Source organism: Stegastes partitus, unplaced genomic scaffold (assembly GCF_000690725.1).
Source record: "Stegastes partitus isolate 25-593 unplaced genomic scaffold, Stegastes_partitus-1.0.2 Scaffold1652, whole genome shotgun sequence".
Classification (NCBI taxonomy): Eukaryota; Metazoa; Chordata; class Actinopteri; family Pomacentridae; genus Stegastes; species Stegastes partitus.
In genome coordinates, this window is record NW_007579383.1 from 117,390 (window position 1) to 135,701 (window position 18,312).

At 42.7% G+C, this 18,312-nt stretch overlaps 1 protein-coding gene across 1 annotated transcript in view; it reads right to left on the reverse strand.

The window, feature by feature from the left end:
• Window positions 1-901: 901 nt before the first annotated feature.
• The window catches only part of LOC103371820 (tensin-like), a gene marked incomplete at its 5' end in the record, with an annotated part of 29,895 nt that continues 12,484 nt past the window's right edge, over window positions 902-18,312 (reverse strand). The window contains 17 exons of the mRNA XM_008301273.1: window positions 902-4,297; window positions 4,444-4,473; window positions 4,564-4,632; window positions 6,398-6,566; window positions 6,949-6,975; window positions 7,984-8,055; window positions 8,591-8,668; window positions 8,759-8,854; window positions 8,935-9,063; window positions 9,166-9,252; window positions 9,341-9,897; window positions 10,929-11,010; window positions 11,272-11,298; window positions 11,615-11,689; window positions 16,532-16,676; window positions 16,788-16,951; window positions 17,465-17,545. Coding sequence (XP_008299495.1) covers window positions 4,168-4,297; window positions 4,444-4,473; window positions 4,564-4,632; window positions 6,398-6,566; window positions 6,949-6,975; window positions 7,984-8,055; window positions 8,591-8,668; window positions 8,759-8,854; window positions 8,935-9,063; window positions 9,166-9,252; window positions 9,341-9,897; window positions 10,929-11,010; window positions 11,272-11,298; window positions 11,615-11,689; window positions 16,532-16,676; window positions 16,788-16,951; window positions 17,465-17,545 — 2,018 coding nt within the window. The remainder of the gene's footprint in view (window positions 4,298-4,443; window positions 4,474-4,563; window positions 4,633-6,397; window positions 6,567-6,948; window positions 6,976-7,983; window positions 8,056-8,590; window positions 8,669-8,758; window positions 8,855-8,934; window positions 9,064-9,165; window positions 9,253-9,340; window positions 9,898-10,928; window positions 11,011-11,271; window positions 11,299-11,614; window positions 11,690-16,531; window positions 16,677-16,787; window positions 16,952-17,464; window positions 17,546-18,312) is intronic.

Sequence of the window (18,312 nt, forward strand, 5' to 3'; positions counted from 1 at the left end):
CCTCCCTTCCAGCTCATAATGTGGCGAAGCCGAGAGCGACGTACGTAATTTGTCAGGGGGGAATGTGTCATGCATATTTGTGAGTTTGAGCACCGTCTGCAGCCGTGAGAACCTCGCAGCGGTTTTGATCATGTTTCATTATAGCCCGTTTCTATGGGCTCGAGCGATCGCTAGGTGGCCGAGGACAAACAAACAGACCGGGCTACCGCTTCGGTTGTTGGCGCTGCGTTCACTCAAGTGGCTCAAACGGACACCTGTAGTCAATTTGTTAGCCTTTGAATGAGGGTGCAACAGTTGAAGCTCATTTTAGAATCACAACAACCAGTAAAAGAAGCAATAAAAGCAAATAACAGAATGTTTACAATGAAAAGAAAAAAATAGCCGACATAAATCAGAAAGCATACCTTCATCACCAGCAAGCTTTTTCATTCAATGCAGGTATATTTTCTGGCCTCACGTGTCAAACCGTCCGTGGGCACACACCAGACGATCCTCCCCTCTGACCTTAATGAGCAATATGTGCCAAAATGCAAATAATCACCAGCAATAAAGTGAGATAAAGCAGCTTCCCCGTCACAAAGGGTTCAGCCGGGAGGAACCGACAACAGCTTGACATTCAGATAACACGGCGAAGGTGAGCGGGGCAGCGGGGTGAACCCACGGTCACATTTCAAACTCGTATGCAAAGAGGTTTCATATGAGGGAGACGGCTTTGATTTTCAGACAGGTTTTTCCTATTTAACGCCAAGCAAAACCCTTTGCTTTTATCTTATTTTATTTAGCCTCTCACTGATGTCTTAACATGGGGAGCACATGCCGCGTATTTTTTTTGATTTCCAACCCTGACAAAGAAGAATGATGGAGATAAATAAGCGAAATTAAAAAAAAACACCCGCATAGCTTTAACGTAACTGATCTGTATTGCTTTAATGTTTTTTGTTGTTTTTTTTTTCTCCTTAGGAACAGGTAAGCCATGACAATACAATGTAAATGATAAGCGCAAACAAAATCTGAGACCCTTTTGTACATCCATAAGTAGCACATTCATACAAACATACAAGTCCCATCTGTACAACGGGTCACAGAATCTTTTTTTTTGTTGTTTTTTTTTTACCTCCGCTGAAACAAGAAGGTAGCTCTTGACTCAAAGCAAACAGGTACAATGCCATTTTAGATTTATTTATTTTTTTGAAATTTCACTTCCGTTAGTAGTCGATTGAAGCGCACCGTACCTCTTTGCTTTCAATGAAGCGCCACCATACATTCCTAAAATCGATAATGTGACGATGAATTTAAAAAAAACGTGTCAGGAAAATAAAAGAATAAATAAGAATAAATAAATCACTGACTCTCGAGGGGGGGAAAGGTGGTGGAGGTGAAAGGGGGGGAAGGCCCTGGAGAAGACACCTTTGGCAGTCTGACAAAGCTGCAGCTGTAGAGCTTTAGCATCACGGTGAGACACGTCTGACTTTTATTTACCTCCAGCGCTGACACCCATACGAAATTTATGTCACTCCTCTTGTAGGTATTGTGAGTACAAGCGCTTTTGTTTACACACTTCCAATGGGGCACAGCGGGGCCTGTTCTCTCTTGAACAGGAGTTGGACACATTTTTGGAGCGTTGAGACACCAGTAAAAACAAAATGTCTCCCCCCCTCCTCTATTCCCAAAAAAAAAAGAAAACGCTTTCGTCATCTGCAGCTGAATGTCTCGCTGTGTAAATACCCCCTCGGTTACCCAGAACACCCATGTTTGTATGTGTGTGTGTGTGTGTGTGATGGCTGGTTCTTGAGATTACTGCGAAAGCCGAGCAAGGTGACCGAACGAAAAAAAAAAATATAATAAATAAAATGTGATTATAAAAAGCGACATGCAGCCAGAATCTTTGGCAAAAATAAAATTTAAAAAAAATCGGAACTGTCATGGGGTGCTGTTTTCATATTGCATTTGAGGTTCTGAACTTTAACGTGCATCCCTTTATTATTTTTTTAAAGTTTCCTCGTCTCTAAAAATCACGCCTTTAAATCTTTAAATTCTACCAGCTAACGATGCTTCGACGCTCCCACAAAAAAAAAAAATAAAAATGGCGGCGCTCAGATGCTTCTTTGTCCATGCAACTTGGCTTCTATCTCATTCATGCCCTGCCTCGTTCTGAGAGAACAAAAAAAAAGGAAAAAAACAAACATGACGAGCAGGAAAACAAACATATACATGTACAAAGTAATGTACACCATATATTCAAACACATTTCAAAATCGTCAGACTTTGAAATCATTAGCCAAAATAATTTTTTTTTGTTTTTTCTCAACCCATTAGGTAATCTTCTTTATCTAGACTGTACAATATATGTATATATGAGTAATCATGAGGGGACCAAAGCAACAAAAATAAATACTTTTTCGCTATGTCACCTTTCAAAGTAGTATATCTATGTACATTTATATCAATATCAATTTTCCTTAGCTTATTGTGAATGGTTGAGCGGGTGTTCAACAAGCAGGCATTGCGCACAGTGTGGAAACTCCTTTTTCTTTTCTTCTTCTTTTTTTTTTTTCTTTTCCTTTTGCCCTAAAAGGTATCTAATGTCAATTTCGACAACACTGTGGAACAAAAAAAAAAAGAGAAAAACTGTCCTCGATACAGTGAAAGGTAACCCTGGCTCAAATGGAACGACAAAAAAAAAAAAAAAAACTGAAAGAAAAAAAGTACAAATATAGCATCTCACCATCATGTGACTACTTCAACAATGGGGTTTTTGTCTAACTTCTTTTTAGGACTCAGAGAAGAGTACAAAAAAAAAAAAAAAAGTTGTCTATTTCATGCAGTCTTTGACAAGTCATACAACCTCAGTGTACTTGTCTAAAGGTTTTTAGTTTTTAGCACACAGCATAGAATGTTTTCAGTGATGTTGAATGTAGCTATGAGGGAGGGTGCAAGTTTGGGACAACAACATGCATAAAGAACAGTGCATAGGTCCACGTCATCATTGGGCCAGTCCCTGGTGATTTCCAGTGTGTTTCAGTGGCAGCGTCTATCAACAGATCCACTACTGCAAGCAGTTGGTTTTTGAAGTCTACGTGACTCTGGGGGAGGTGGGGGTGGTTCGAAAGCCTGAATGAGCGACGCCATCTTGTGGAGAAACAGTCGTCCTCCCGCTCTCTCTCTCTCTCTTTCTCTTTCTGTCTGCCATGCGATCAGGAGGCTTGCTGATTTCAGGCCAGAGTTAATCCAAGAAGTTTGGAGAGAGGGCGTGAACCGGAAGGTGATGCGAGTGTAGCTGCACTGACACAAAGTGCGGTGACCTTAGCGTGGCGGGTAAGGTGGGGTAAGGGGGTAGGTGGACACTTCTGTTTTTTTTTTTTCTTTTAACAAGTCTGGTCTGCTATGCGCAGTTTTAGATCAGTCGTTGTTTCACTGCAGAGCCCTTTCCAACACACAACAGACCCGGAAATGACCACTCTAAGGGTTTCACAATGACTTTTGTGGAAGGTAGAAGAACCAAGCTTAAAGATCAAGCTAACATGCATAATGTCTTCAGACAACTGTTTTGCTAAAAGCCATCAAGGCCGACTTTTTTCCTGAAGACGAGTTCAAGAAGAAACCAGATTTCTTTTCTTTTTTTTTTTGTTTTCTTTTTTCTTGTTTTTTTTTTAAGTTCAACACTTCATCTTTTGAAAAGAGGAAATAATAATGGCTTAATAGCTACATCATTCTTGCACTTGTATTGCAACTACCTTTGGTAAATCAATCAACGAAACAACAGAAAACCCTGAAACATACAAGTTCTTACTTGTTCCCCGACTGAACTTAGCATTGTTCCTTTTAGTCTTTAGCTAGCAATTTCCTCTCACACAGGCGACCCCCGTGTGGAGACGTTTTATCCGCCTCTCCGACGGCCTCCATGGTTGTCACGTGCACAGCTCCACACCACACATCCTCTAGCTCCACTCTGGATTCACACCGAAGCCTTCCAATAGAGACTACTCCAAAAAAGACCAAAGTCAAGACAAACCAGCAAGGCAGAGAGGGAAAAAAGAGAGAAGGGGAAACAGAAACAAACCGACAGGAAACAGAAAGAAGGACATCATCGAGTCCTGGCGAAAAAGACACCAACTGACGAAGGGAGATTGCAAAAAAATGGCCACTGCCATTTGGACGTTGAGGGTTTCACCGCTTCATCATTTTGGAGACGAAGCTGACGATGGCGGAGGCCGGCTGGTCCGGGTCCAGCTCAGCAAACAGGTGGCTGACATTGTCTGTTGTGCTTCCTTGTTTCCTTGCGACGAATCCGAAAAGTCTGGAAGGAAGAGAAAGACATCTGTATTTAGCATTTCGAAAGTCTTCCAGCTTCATACATACAGCGTTGTGTTTGAGGAGCAGCACGACTTCCAACCACGTCTTTTTGCAGTAGTTTGATGAAACAAATGTTATGTGTAGACTTACTTCACTGAGCCGCCTCCTTCTTTGCCCCATCTACGGAAAGAAAAGAGATTCGTCCATTTTTGAATCGAGTAATGATAGAATCTGCTTCTATTTTTTTTGCATAAGAAAGCAGGTTCTTACTTCCTGTCCTGGGGATCAATGTCACAGTAGGTTACCGTGTTGATGGGGTAATGTCGCCTGAAGAAAATCCTGCAGCGAAACAAACAACATGCATGTCATTGTCAGTGAGTGGGTATGCTTTCAGTGTCCACAGCGCTGTATCGGCCTCGCTTGTGTCGAGTTGTGACGACTGCTGTTGGTTTATGTTTGTGGAAAAAAGCACAAAACCTCCATAAAATCGGGCGTAGTTTGTTGGATGTCGGCTTTTTACAGCTCAACTGGGATGAAACTGAAATTTTAGACATAAAAAAAAGGGAAACTCAGAGAAGCTGGTTGCAAAGTTTAATTTAATTGGACTTATATCAGGTTACCAAGCAGGAAACCTCTGACACAGAGCAATTTTTGGTTTTCATTTTGATCTTATGTATGTTTACAGTGTGAACATGTGAGTCTGTTAAAAGTGTAGAACTAAAATCTTGAGGCAGCTTTTAGTGTTTATATTTATAATAAGCTTCTTGAACACCTGAGAGCAGCTGAAAATACTGACATTTTTAAATGCAACCTTTCCTTTTCAGCCTGGCTCTTGCTCAAATATGGTTCATAGGCATCACTTACTTCACTTTATTCATTTATTTATTGTTTTCATATTGTTAAATCTCATTTTATTTATTTTAATTTATACATTTTATCTTTCTAATCTATTTTATGTAGACTTGTAGTCTCGTTTTTACCATTACATGTTAATTTTTTGAATAATTTTGTAATAATTTGTCTTGTTATCGGTTCACCAGTCCTCTGTGAAGCACTAAACTGTGTGAAAGGTGCTGCACAAATAACGTTGGATAGTTGCTGTCAGTACTTTGAGAAGGTGTTTTTTGATACGACCAACAGGAGCGCCAAATTGGTTTGCGAATAAACTGGGTCCCATTCAGTATACGGAATATATATACACACATATATAGTTAAACATTGGTTATGTGAGCTAATTTACTTTAAATTTTATACACTGTTCATCAGTTATCAGTCATATTTTTTTGTTTTTGCTGATTTCTACAAATTCTAAACTCACATTTTCTAATATGATTAAAAATGTGATTAAGGTTGTGTCCAAAATCATCCACTCCCTCCCTGTTCACTATACAGCAGGGGTGTCCAATCCTGGTCCATGAGGGCCACAGTCCTGCATGTTTTCGATGTTCCCCTCTTCCAACACACCTGATTCAAATGATCAGCTCATCATCAAGCTCTGCAGAAGCCTGATAACGATCCTGATCATTTGAATCAGGTGTGTTGGAAGAGGGAAACATCTAAAACATGCAGGATTGCGGCCCTCGAGGACCAGGATTGGACACCCCTGCTATACAGGGACCACCACATAGTGAACTATGTAGGGAGCATCTCGGCAAAGTAACATTTCAGACTAGAGCTATTAATTACGTCGCTCGCTAGCTGCGATTTGCACCATAGCAGCGTAGAGCAAACATCAAACTCGCAGTTTGTTGCATAGCTAAGAAACGGGTAAAATAAAATTTAACAAAACATAAACTTACATTTTAATGACAAGTTTTCATTCGTCTAGTTTCCTTTCACATATTGCATGATGGTCCATATTGCTTGGTTAGTGACCGACACTGCTTTAACAGTGCATTGTGGGATATTTTGAGTGCACCATATAGGGTGTAACTTAACATTCAGACAGCACTACAAAATGAACACCCTGTATAGTGCGCTATAGAGGGTGTTGTGGGTGATTTCAGATACAGCCTAAATATCGCAGATCACTGTTGATAATCACACACCAGCTATCCAAACTCCTTTCCGCGGTCGGTTGTGTCGCAGCTGCTGTTGCACTTACTTCCTCTGACTGTCCGTGAGCGTGATGCCCTGTGTGGACACTTTAAAGTGGACGGTGGTGGCAGCAGGCAGAGGGTTGGTTGCCAGCGTCTGACTAATTGCCTTGGCAACGGCCTGCGGCCCCGTGAGAGACTCCATGTCCACCGAGTTGATGTAGAGAACATTGCACGCTAGAAGTAAACAATAGGAACAGTCAAACAGAGTCGGTGTTAAATAAGAACAGTCACTGGAAGAAAACGGCGTGCATGCAGTTCAGTGTGAGCGGATGGAAGCTGTATCGGGGGTGTTTAAAAAGCCAACGATGAAGAATGTCGTTGTCATGCACTGTAAAGCAGGTAGTCTGTATAATAAATGGTCTTTCACTTTTAGGAATGCTCCTCCAGTCTGTTGACTGTCAACGTGCACTATGTTGTGCATGCTTTGAGTTTGAGGTTCTATTTAGTTGCAAACAGCTACAACTATGTGAAAGCTTTATTTTTTTCTGTCATAGCAACAATCAACACATTCAGTCCAAGTGCATGATGGAGCAAAGCAGTGCAAACCAGTATTTACCATGAGCCTCCTCTGGAACCTTTTGAACTGCAAGGTAAGGGTGACAGTGGGTCAGCAAACGAGCTGAAACAACATTACCCCAAAAGAAATACGTAGATAATTGAGATAATGTAAGCATGCTTTTAAAAGATACGGGGCGTGATGAAAAACCTCAGAGACTGCAACTATAACGAGCAAAAACCACACCTATGCTCGTAGTGCTTCTGCCACATTTGTGTGTCAAGGACCATTTGTGATACGCGCTGGTGTCAAAATAGTGACTCTTTAACCTGAATTTCATTTTGGGAAAGAGGGCGAAGTGACAGAAAGCCAAGTCTGGCACGATGGGGACCCACAAATGCTTTCCCTCACATGCTTCAGGATGTTCCAGTAGAACTCTATGGAGACAGTCCGACCTTCTGGGGATGAGTTCACGCTTCAGAACCCCCAGAATGTTGAACAAAACGACAAGAATGCTCTTATTCCCCCTGCTGACCCGACGAACCTTCTTCAGCTTTTGAGACAGCGGGGTCTCTGGTCTCTGGGTCTTATCACCACTGATGAACCTCAGCATTGCATCGGTTTGATGGAGAATTTGATGTTTGCTCTCTGTGCAAGCTAGTGGTCCATGTTGAAATCGCAAATCCGTGTAAGTGGTCAGAACAGGATGTAAAAGAAGAGTTCCAAGTGCAGCAGGAGCACTTGAAGCAGTGTATCGCTTCACACTAAGACGATTTCAAAGTTTATAGCAACCAAATTTAAACAAGGCAGAGTTTTTGCGTTTTTATAAGTGCAGTCTCAGAACTTCTTGATCAACATGTTTGCAGATCTAACATTTAATTAGCTAGCATCCACATGGAACTCATCCAATCAGTGCTTTCTTACGGTTTCTGCCCTTTCCCCATTCATAAACTCGCTCTTGTTCTCAGTTTCTCAACCCTTTGCCACTAATCTTGCTCGGAAAGAATCCCTGTATCCCCATCAAAAGAACTCTAATGGATGCTTTCTGATGATATGATAAAATCAATTCCACAATTAAATTGTCGTGATGCTTACCTGCGCCCTGCTTAAGAAGTTCAACGACCGGATCAGTAGGTGTGGCGAGTTCTAGCGCCTCTTCATTTGGGTCTTTAAGTGACAGAACAGAGACGATGTCAGATACTTCTGTCAAGAAACAGTTTTGCAGTGTACTGTAGATTACAAGAAGCAATCATGTGCCTAAACTGCAACTGACATTCACTACAGAAGGAAAACAGCTAAAAGCCAAATCTGGTACAAAACAGCCTTGTCTTTGTATCAGATTCAAATTGTTGGATGTGATTACTGACAAATAAATCTAAAAAACTAATAATAAATACAAAATAACCAAACAAAATGTTACTATAATACCCTCTCTAGTCTATAAGTTTTAGTTTTTTGATAGTATCAGTATTAGCAAATGCTACGATCACAAAAAAGAGCACATTTAAAGTGATATTTACCATTTCAATGTATGGGGAGTAGCTTAGTTGTGATCTCCCGGTTTGTACAGTAAATATTTGTATTGGAGTTTTTTGGGGTTCCACTGCAAGATATGCTTCTCTTTCCATCAAAAATACAACATTTCTGACATGACGAAGACTTTGTCCAAAGAGAGCGACATGAAGAAGAGGGTGGAGCTCACCTTTGGCGGGGATCATCAGCTTGCAGGGCAGAGCCAGTGGGGTCATCGAGTGTTGGTACACCAGAGCAGAGAGACATCCTACGGACACAAAGTAATCCGTCTGTTAACTTGAAGTGAAGCCCTATTCGACAGGTCAGATGTACAGAAGAATCTGGGCTGGAAGCTCACCGAAGTAGGGTTCATTGGGACAACCCTTCAGACGGACGCCTTTGGGGCTCGTCTCAATCAGGAAGTGCCTCACCAGTTCGTTAGTCATGTCACCAACTAAGCAAAGGAAGGAAATGCTTGTGACGTCATGAGAAAGCAGCACGTTTAGCAGTGAGTGGACTGTGGGAAACCTTTACCTTTCTTGTTCTGCTGAACCGTCGGCGGGGGGCATGCTACCTTCATGGCCAGACCGTAGGCCCCACGGAAAGAATGGCTGTCCCTAATGATGAACGCCCCGGGTTCCCTGTCCTTCAACAGATTGATGGCTGGAAGAAGGACAAAGGAAAATTCACAGTCACGTGGGGAATGGCGAGTCTGTTTCACTTACAGATAAGCAAATACATGTTTTGGAAATTTCCAACACTTACCTTGCTCTCTGGAGATGTCTGGCTTGTACCAGTACTTGGAAGTGTCCTGGACAAACTTGACATTCATCTTAATGTCAGGATAACCATCTGTTTAAATGAAAGTACACATGGAAAATAATTATCGTTGATCATAAACCTGCTGCGAGCTAAAGAAAACCATCTTCCCCCGTCTCACCATATATGGACTTGGAGACGTCTGGGAGTGTGTGAGCGCCAGACAGGTTTGGCGTGCTGCCACCGCTGGCTGGCGTCGGGGTCAGGTTCTTGTTGTCCGTCCTCTCCGCGTCGCCGCTGGACATGTGTCTCTTCTCCGGCAGCTGTGGGGAGACGGGGAAGGCGGGCGTGGGAGGCGGCTGGGCGCTCCCCTGGCGGGAGGCGGCGCCCAGCTCGTCGGGCGTGCTGTGGCCACTCGCCGCCGTTCGCCGTCCCATGAGAGGGCTCGGAGGCACGCCGGCCGCCGCCGTTTTGGGGTTTCGGCCGATCAGAGGACTGGAGGGGATGCCGGCTGGAGGAGGGTGTCTGGCCAGGGAGGGGCTGGCTTGGCCCAGGCGTCTCTGGAGGGCGGGGCTCGGGGGTGTGTTGGTGGCCACGGTGCGATGGAGGGTGTTGGGGCTGCCGGGGACGGTGTGGACGCCCATGATGTTGACCTGGGAGCCCTCAGGGGAGGCGGGTCTGTGGGCGTATGGGGAGGCGGGGCTGTGTTGGGCGCCATCTGAAGAACCAACCCTCCTTCTGCAAGCACAAAAAGAAAATTAGCCAATTAACATTAGTTTTCTAGTCTGCATCACGGGTCTGTCCATTCAAGTGATCATATAAAACACTGAAAATATGTTCACGCGAGTTTGATTTTTAACAGTTCATAAGAGTAGGGCCTCAAAGTCAACTGGTTGATACGCTCTGATCCAATCAAATTCTTATTCTTCGCACAATTGCCAGTGTTGCCTAAATACAGTACGGAGAAAAGCACTATATTAAAAGCCTGGAAGGATTAATCTATTATTTATGGAGGCAGGCTATCTGTGGACGTTTTTCCAGCTTTGAACTTAACCAATCAAATGCAGACTGCTAAGTCTAACTTATTTAAAGTTTACTGAATGTTTAGTCGGAGGAAACCCCAAACTCATGGACGCAATGTCAAAGAAGTCGTCACTGCAGCTACATTTAGTTAAAACTGATGGCCAAAAAGTTACTTTGCAAACAGAAAGTGACATATGGGGCCGTTAGCTTTGGCTTTAAGTCAATTTACTATAAAATGACGGGGTTCAAATGATTAAATATGCCACAAATACTAGCTGTTTATGTAGATTTAGAATCTATCCAAGCTATGAAGGATAGCAGGTAGAGTGTACTCAATGAACTGTGGCTCATTTAGCTCATCTTGAAGCAACTGTTTTCCTGAATAATTACTTGAGTTTTCTCCGTCATTTATTTTATAATCAGAATCAGATTTTGTTTTTAAGACTTATGGAACTGGAATAGACTTTTAGTCGTATTGCTATTTTCTAGACGTAAAATGTGGTATGGGAGATAAATGGAAGTGGAATCCAGCTGCAAAACCCCTTTAACTCTTTTACATTCAGAAAAAAAGTGATCCATTCTATTACTGATGGTGTTTTTGTTTTAACTGATTGAAACCAGTAAAAAACAATCTGCACTTGAGGGTAAAAAACGATTCAAGGGAAAAAAAAATTGCTTGGCTTCTGCAGAAGTCAAGCCATTTCTCAAAGTTTTATCATTAAATAAAACAGAATACGACTGCTCACCCGTCAGTGCCGTGGATGGGACTGCTTGAGGAGAGAGGAGCATTCAGCGGTTGTGCCCTGGAGTCCCCAAAATTGCGATTATCTGAGGAACACAAAACATGAAATCGCACACGATTCATTTTAACGTGTCACATGACAGTTTTTCATCAAATGGGATGCAAATGTTACCAGATCAGACGACAAACAAAAAAAGAGCGACGGAAACAGGTAATGATTCAGAAGTCATCCTTAATACAACACACATTCTGCGGAAGGTTGGGATGCAGAACAGGAAATAAAAGCACCTGGTTGAAACACAAAAGGAGGAGACGTTTACACTGTACTGCCACAGAGGTGCCCTTACCTTGCTCTCCGTCATTAGAATCAGAGTCTGACCGGCGAGATAAGACAGAAAGCAAAGGGGAGAAGAGGAGGAAGGGAGGATGTATGGAAGAGGAGGAGGAGACAAGGAAGACGCACTTGAGCGCAAAGCAACAACTGGAGGGTGTGTGTGTTAGCTGTTAGCATTTAGTGGAAGTGTTGAGCACTAGAGGGAAGCAGAGACCAGCGGTGTTAACGCTGCTACAGAATGACATAATGCAGAGCTGCTGTGCACTGCTACAGTCTGAACATGCATTAGCTATTATTCATTTTAAGGACATTCTGTATGAAATTTATGAAACCAGATTTGATATTTGTCAACTGACCTGATCCGGCCTGCTGATGAGGCTTCAGCCCCAGCGCCGACAGAGGAGTCTTGACCAAACCTGGAGGGGAACGAGCTACGAGTAAAAGAGGCAAAGAGGCTTAAAAGGTTGTCATCGATATGGGATCTACACAAAAATGACGAGGAGTCATGCAATAATGACCAATGCAAGGCAGCGGCGATACAATGGGAATGCATGAGATGGTGGGTTGACGTGTTTGAGGTACACTTGGTTAATGCAACCATTTAGGATACAAGACTAGATTAATGAGGTTCTTAGTCATAGTCGAAGGTTTTTAGGTATACTTGTATTCATAAGTTCATCACATGTGTTTCAACATGTCTTGAAAATATGGCCCCATGTTAGAGCTCCTGTGAGGTAAATATAGTAAATTTGGAATAAGCCAACACAGTCCAATGCTTTGTTTGGCTCATGGTCTGCAAGATATCTGCTCTGCGTCTGTAGAAAAGATGCTAAACAGCCCTCAATCCAAGTGAAGCTATTCCTGCCAAACACCACAAGGGGGCGTTTGTGCCATAAATCCATACCACTTTCTGGATGATAGAGTGAATTCAGAGGACAAAAAACCAAACACTACTCCTATTTTTTTGACATTTTTTTGTTGCAGAGGATAGTTTTGTGCAGCAGCTCTTACAGACTCTGCTTCTTCGCTCATGGACAAGCTTCCCAACCTCGACACAGCAGCAGGTTTCGGATGCTGTGTTTGTGTGCTTGTTCAGAAAAGTTTGTGGTTGGCTAGCATCGTCTCTATGGGAACGGAAGTGAATGAATTTGGGTGTCAAGGCGTCTAAAGGAGCGTATTTGTCATTGCTGTTGAGATTTGGTCCTCAGGAATGGCCTACCCCATATTTAAATGTTATTTAAACAAACAAACCAAGGAGAAAAAAAAGCTAGAACGATGCCAACAGGTGCTTTAAAAACAAACAAATCCTCAAATTATGCATCTGTATTATCTGCATCTCCAAAATCATTTGTTTCTTTCAGTAGGATTTAATGGAATACGAGCCAATGTGCATCCATCCACAACACAAGCATGGAGTCATGGGAATGTTTACAGCATGCTGCTATGAGAGAAGCGCCAGGGTCCAGGTTAGATTGTGGATTCAGAGTCAGCATTGGTCTGAACATGGGGGGTTGTGTTAATGTGGCTTAGTGAGGCGATGAGGTAAAGGACGTCCATCACTGTGGAAATGGGATTGCAGAGGAATCCAGATCAAAAGCATGACATGGATTCAGTCCAAGTGCTCACGTAGGGGTGGCATGGAGGTACAATGTGAAGGTTTGCGCCACAGAACAGCTTCTTACGGCAACAGCTGTGTGTTCAGGACTGACTGCTGGAGGAGGAGGAGGAGGAGGCTGGTTTTCAAAAGTCAACACAATCTGTCACACAGGCCTGAACAAGGTGGTGCAACCGCATCTAGTAGATAAGTGTCAAGGGGTTTGGTCGAAGTAGGGGCACATTAGATGAGGTGTTTGTGTACGTTTGGCCACATTTTTTTTACTTTTCCTGAATTTAAAACTGTCAGAACTTAAGGAAAGAACAATTAGAAGTAGAAAATTTGTTGTAATGACTGACAGAAATCCTACACTTTTTAACTATAAACCTGATTATGTCGATATATTAAAAAAACAGGAGATCAAGTTGATTTAGAAAGCAGGAGAGAAGAAGGAAAGAGAATAAATAGGAGAAAAAATAGATGAAAGAAGGTAGAAAAGATGTGTGTTTAGAGGCTCTACATGTACATATAATGCTGTTGGGTGTTAGAAATAAATACAACTTCAGTCCTTGTTAAATTTGCTTTCTTTCCCCTTGTTATGCATGATTTGCATACACAGGCTTCGTGCTTGAGTTTGCTTTAAGCAAATTTAACAAAATGAGTTTTTCTCACACTGAGGTGAAGCTGTGTTTGTGTGGTTTGGTGTAATCATGATGGATCAATGTAAAATGCTTGACTTGTGTTTCTATACAATCATAGCTGAAGTCATTTAGCTGCCTAACATTATCACAAAGCTCTAATTTCATATGTTTGAACAAAACCATTCGCTAACCCTTTCACCTCAAAAATCTAAAATCTACAGTGCCTGCAAAAAGTATTGGAAGTTTTCCACAGGTCGACAAAGTATTGGTTGCACGGGGTGATGCAATACTTATGCAATCAGCCATTTTCAGTTTGAGATTTCTAATTAATTGGCATTATTTTTGGAGAAATCTGTTTCTACTTTGACATGAAGGAGTCTTTAAAAAACTTATATTGACCATGACTTGGTGTTAAAAGCAATCAAAGTGGAAAAATGCTGTTTCTAACCTGCATCTCTTAATCCTATGACTATATTTGAGTACAAGTCTACATGTTAATTACCTATTTTTGTCATGTTTGTGCAAATTTTCCATTAGATTTATGGATGTATTGTGTTGATCTTTTTTGTTTGCATGTTTGAATACCAGCCTTCACATATTGGTCCCAGTATTGCTCCACCTTTGACCACAAGCATACAGAAGTTACTTATTTTTTTTATATTAACACTTTGTCTAGGGCATTTTGTATTGATGGCAGGATTGAACACGACTCTCTATGTGCTGATTGAGTCCAGGCAGGAGAAAAATCAGGGTGTGGATGACTTATTTAACTATGTTTATCTTGCCAGGACAACTGCGACTCATTATTCACTCGGTAAACGACGAAGCAATCGTTCATTTACATGCTCAAAACACACAAACACTCGCCGTAGGGCACGTGTTATTCCAGTCCTACACTCCCTATCCATTGGTTACAGAATTCAGCGTAAAATCCTGTTGATTACTTTTAAATCTGGTCTGGCTCAGCTTTACATCTCAGTACGGTTCGACTCAATTCAATCTATTGCTGTTAAAAATTCCACTTTTTAGGCTGAGAACAACAGGAGATCATGTTTTTACAGGTTCCTCGTGACTGCCAGAGCAGGTAAAAAGCTTTAAAACCAGTACGGACGGGCATTTGAATAATGCTTTATGACGTTAACCCTTACATGTTGCTCATATTTTATGCCTGAATTCCTGTCACAAATTCCCTCATAGTAAGTGTCCATACCAAATTTTAAACTACAGATCCGTTTAGAATGTTTAATTTTAGTTAATTTTAGTTTAAATTTAGAAAATCACCTGTGCAGTTTCCAGATTCCCTAAATCCACCATTTTCCTTGATTTGACCCACACTGGTAGATCTAAAACCCATCCAAATGGATATACAGGTCAAATTTGACCCAAAACAGCCTCAGTGTACAAACATTTGTAGCACCTGCACAAAAGTATAACATTTTAAAATTCAGATTTGTGTGTGTTTTGGGTCGCTTTAGGAAAAGTCATCAAATTTCAAGCTAAAAGAACGACGTTTAGGGTATTTTTACTGCCGTCAATTGTCAAAACATGTCAAATTTGAATCAAAACTGTACGTAAGGGTTAAATATTAAAGGTTTTATTGCCTATTTTAATGCTTTTTTGTTGCCTCTTTTTGCAGCTACTAAGTTTATTGTCATTTTCTGACAACTGACTTAATCAGTCATCAGCTACTTGGTGCTCACAAGCTCAAAATGTTTGAATTATTTGCCTAAAATCCAAGTGAGGAGCAGCTGCGTGTCTTCCCTTTGCACCTGAACACTCAATGGTCCAGTCAATGAAAGGCAACACCCAATGCAAATATTTTCCCAACCCAAAAAAAAAAAAAACACAAAAGGTCACGACTCCAGCAACTTCTAAATCTCTTCGGATCCTCGTCGTTCTGCGGGATCCTTTCGCAACAATGGATCAAACCTTCACCTCCACGCTGCTCCTGTTGTGCTTGTCTGGAGCTGTCGGCAAGTTCGTCTACATCAGGGAGCTTAAGACCTGGCATGATGCTCAGAAGTACTGCCGGCTGTTTTACACAGACCTGGCTCCTGTCACTAACGAACACGACATCCAGAAGCTTCGGGAGCTCTCCGACAACACCAATCTCTATGTCTGGGTAGGATTTCAAAGGAGCTCCACGCACAGAGATCAGTGGTTGTGGTCAGGAGGTGCGAGGGTGTCCGAGTTTTTCTGGGAACGGGGTCAACCCAATAATAGAGGAGCTGAAGACTACGGCGTCATGAAACACTACAAGTGGCACGATTCTAGAGACTTCCACTACGACCCCTTCTTCTGCTACAACGTGGTCGTGGTGAGGCAAAAGAAGACTTGGGAGGAAGCGCTGGAGCACTGCAGGGAGCACCACCGCGACCTGGCCAGCGTGGCGTCCGAGGCGGAGATGGCGCTGATCCAGAGGGAGTTGCTTAAAAACGTCACCACGGAACGCGTCTGGATCGGTTTGCATTTCTTTCCCGGAGGGTGGCTGTGGGTGGACGGGCAGCCCCTGGGGTACGAGGTCTGGGATCAGGGGGGGAAGCCGGCGTGTCCGCAATTCAAGCGGGAGTGTGCGGCGTTGCAGGTGACGGGAGGGACGAGTGGCGGCTGCGATCCTAATTTGGTCTCTGTCACAGCGGGAACAGGAATAAATGTGGGGAATTGTGGAGGGAATGTTGGCCTGAATGTTCCTGGGCTAAATGATGCAGGTGTGAATGAAAGTGTATGGGGGGCTCGTGACTGTGAGGAAAAACTCCATTTTATTTGCTACTGAACTAGCTCCCTTTAAGTTGATTTAATTGGCTGGTGTTTATTATCTCATATGTTTTATTTAAACTCTGTATGTTTGACAGTTTATTTCTATTTTGGAAATTGCTAGCCTTGTGCTTAAACACTGTACAACTGCAAATAAACTACGTTAGATTCTGTTCGCATCATGCAATTCTGTTTTCCTTGCACATATATCCTATTTTAGTATTGAAAAGAAGAAGAAGAGGTTGTACATGTTTGCCCCCGGTCAGCAGGCAGAGTGAACCTACACATGTTGAAGTAAGGAGTCTGTGGCGACACGGGGAAGCCGGGGGTCGGGGGGGAATTCTCACCACCGCCTCTAAAGGTGGGACTGTTGGAAAAGCCGTCCGCCTCGTCGTCCTCGAATGCCTCCTGGTAGCTGTGCATGATACCCTGGAACAAAACAAATACAATTGATGGAAAATGTGCTTCTATCATATTATCTTGCCTATTTTAAGCAGCTGAGCATTGGTGATGAATTATACGACGGATCAAATACCGCACCTCTCTCGGTCTTCCTCCAGGGTTGAGGGCCAGATTGTTGGCAAAGTCTGGCGAATGCACCGCCGACGTGCTGTCGTGGCTGCTCTGGTACTGGCCTTCGCTCGTGGTCCGACGCCTGCCGGTCTCCTGCGGCACTTCTGGGGTCATCCCTCTGGAGCGAACTCCTGCAACCCCCCAAAATATGCACCGTGTGCAACTGTCAGCTCGGTATATATGTGTTAAAAGCAGCTTTTTAATGTTGCCTGGGAACATTTTGCAGCACTACAAAAATGGTAGAAATAGAATCTGCACAGGAAAAAATGAACAAAGTCCTTTTAGTTTGACAAATCATAAAACTTTTTTTCCCCCCTACAGAATCATCCCTTATCTTTCTGTGTTTTAATTAGCTGATGTGCAGGCTGATTCTCCACCCTCGGAATGGGTGGACGTAAACTTACAGCCTTTATCAAGAGAGCGAAAAAGAGAGAAAGATAAAGAGAATGCAAAGTAGCAGGTGTTGGGAATATAAATAAAAAAGCAGTGGAAAAGGACAAAAAGAGCAGAAATAGGAATTGATGAAAAGACATGAAGAAAGCAAACTTTAAATTATTTTTTAAAAATGGTTGGAAAGCAGAGAAAGGAAATAAAAAAAAAAAAAAAGGAAATCAGAAATTAAAAGCGAGGGAAAGTGGACAAACCAGAGAAGGAATAGGAGCGATGGCGGTCAGATTGTTGCGGTGTCATGCTTTCACTGATGCCCCGGATACGAGCGTTGTACTCTGTTGCCGGGGGGAGGGATGTCGGGTGGTGGAAGGGAGGCAGCAGGTGGAGGAGGAAGTGTGGAGGAGGAGGAGGAGGGTGAAAGAGGTGCAGAGGAGGAAGCAAGGGTGGGAAGGGTTTTCCATACAGCGGAGAGATGGATTGAACAGAAAGGGAGAAGAAAAATCAGAACAAAAATGGATCTAATGGATTTTTGAAGTGAAATGATACCAAGAACTATGTTGGGATCAGCTTGAGCTGCGACAACCGTCGAATTTACATCTTTGCTCCACTGGGAGGCACCTGGGAGCTTCCATATCATTTCACATGAAGGTACATTATGAATGCAGACAATGCATGGAAGCTGGAGACTCCGAATGCCTGGCTATTCTTACTCTCATCCCATCTCCACTCTCACCAGCTCTGCTTTATTTCAGCTGCAGAGCTAATTATACGAGCACAGGTCATTCCTCTGGTACGGCACCCCATGATGAATCTGTAACAGAAACTGCTGAAAGCTGCACCGGTCACGTTCTGCTTAGTGTTTTAGACGACAGAGCTGAGGTTGAGCTCAACCCCCCCGTCAGCCTCTCTCTGCATTTTGGATGTATATATGTTTTTAGGGAGTATTTTTGGATACACGCTAAAAAATTGCTTGACACTAGGTTCATTTTTCACAGTGGCGAAATGTTTAATTGCTCCAGCTAGCCAGGCCGTAACTGTGCATGGCTCTCCACGAAGTCAGCATTTCCATTTAATAACAACATTTAATACTGAAAATAGAAGA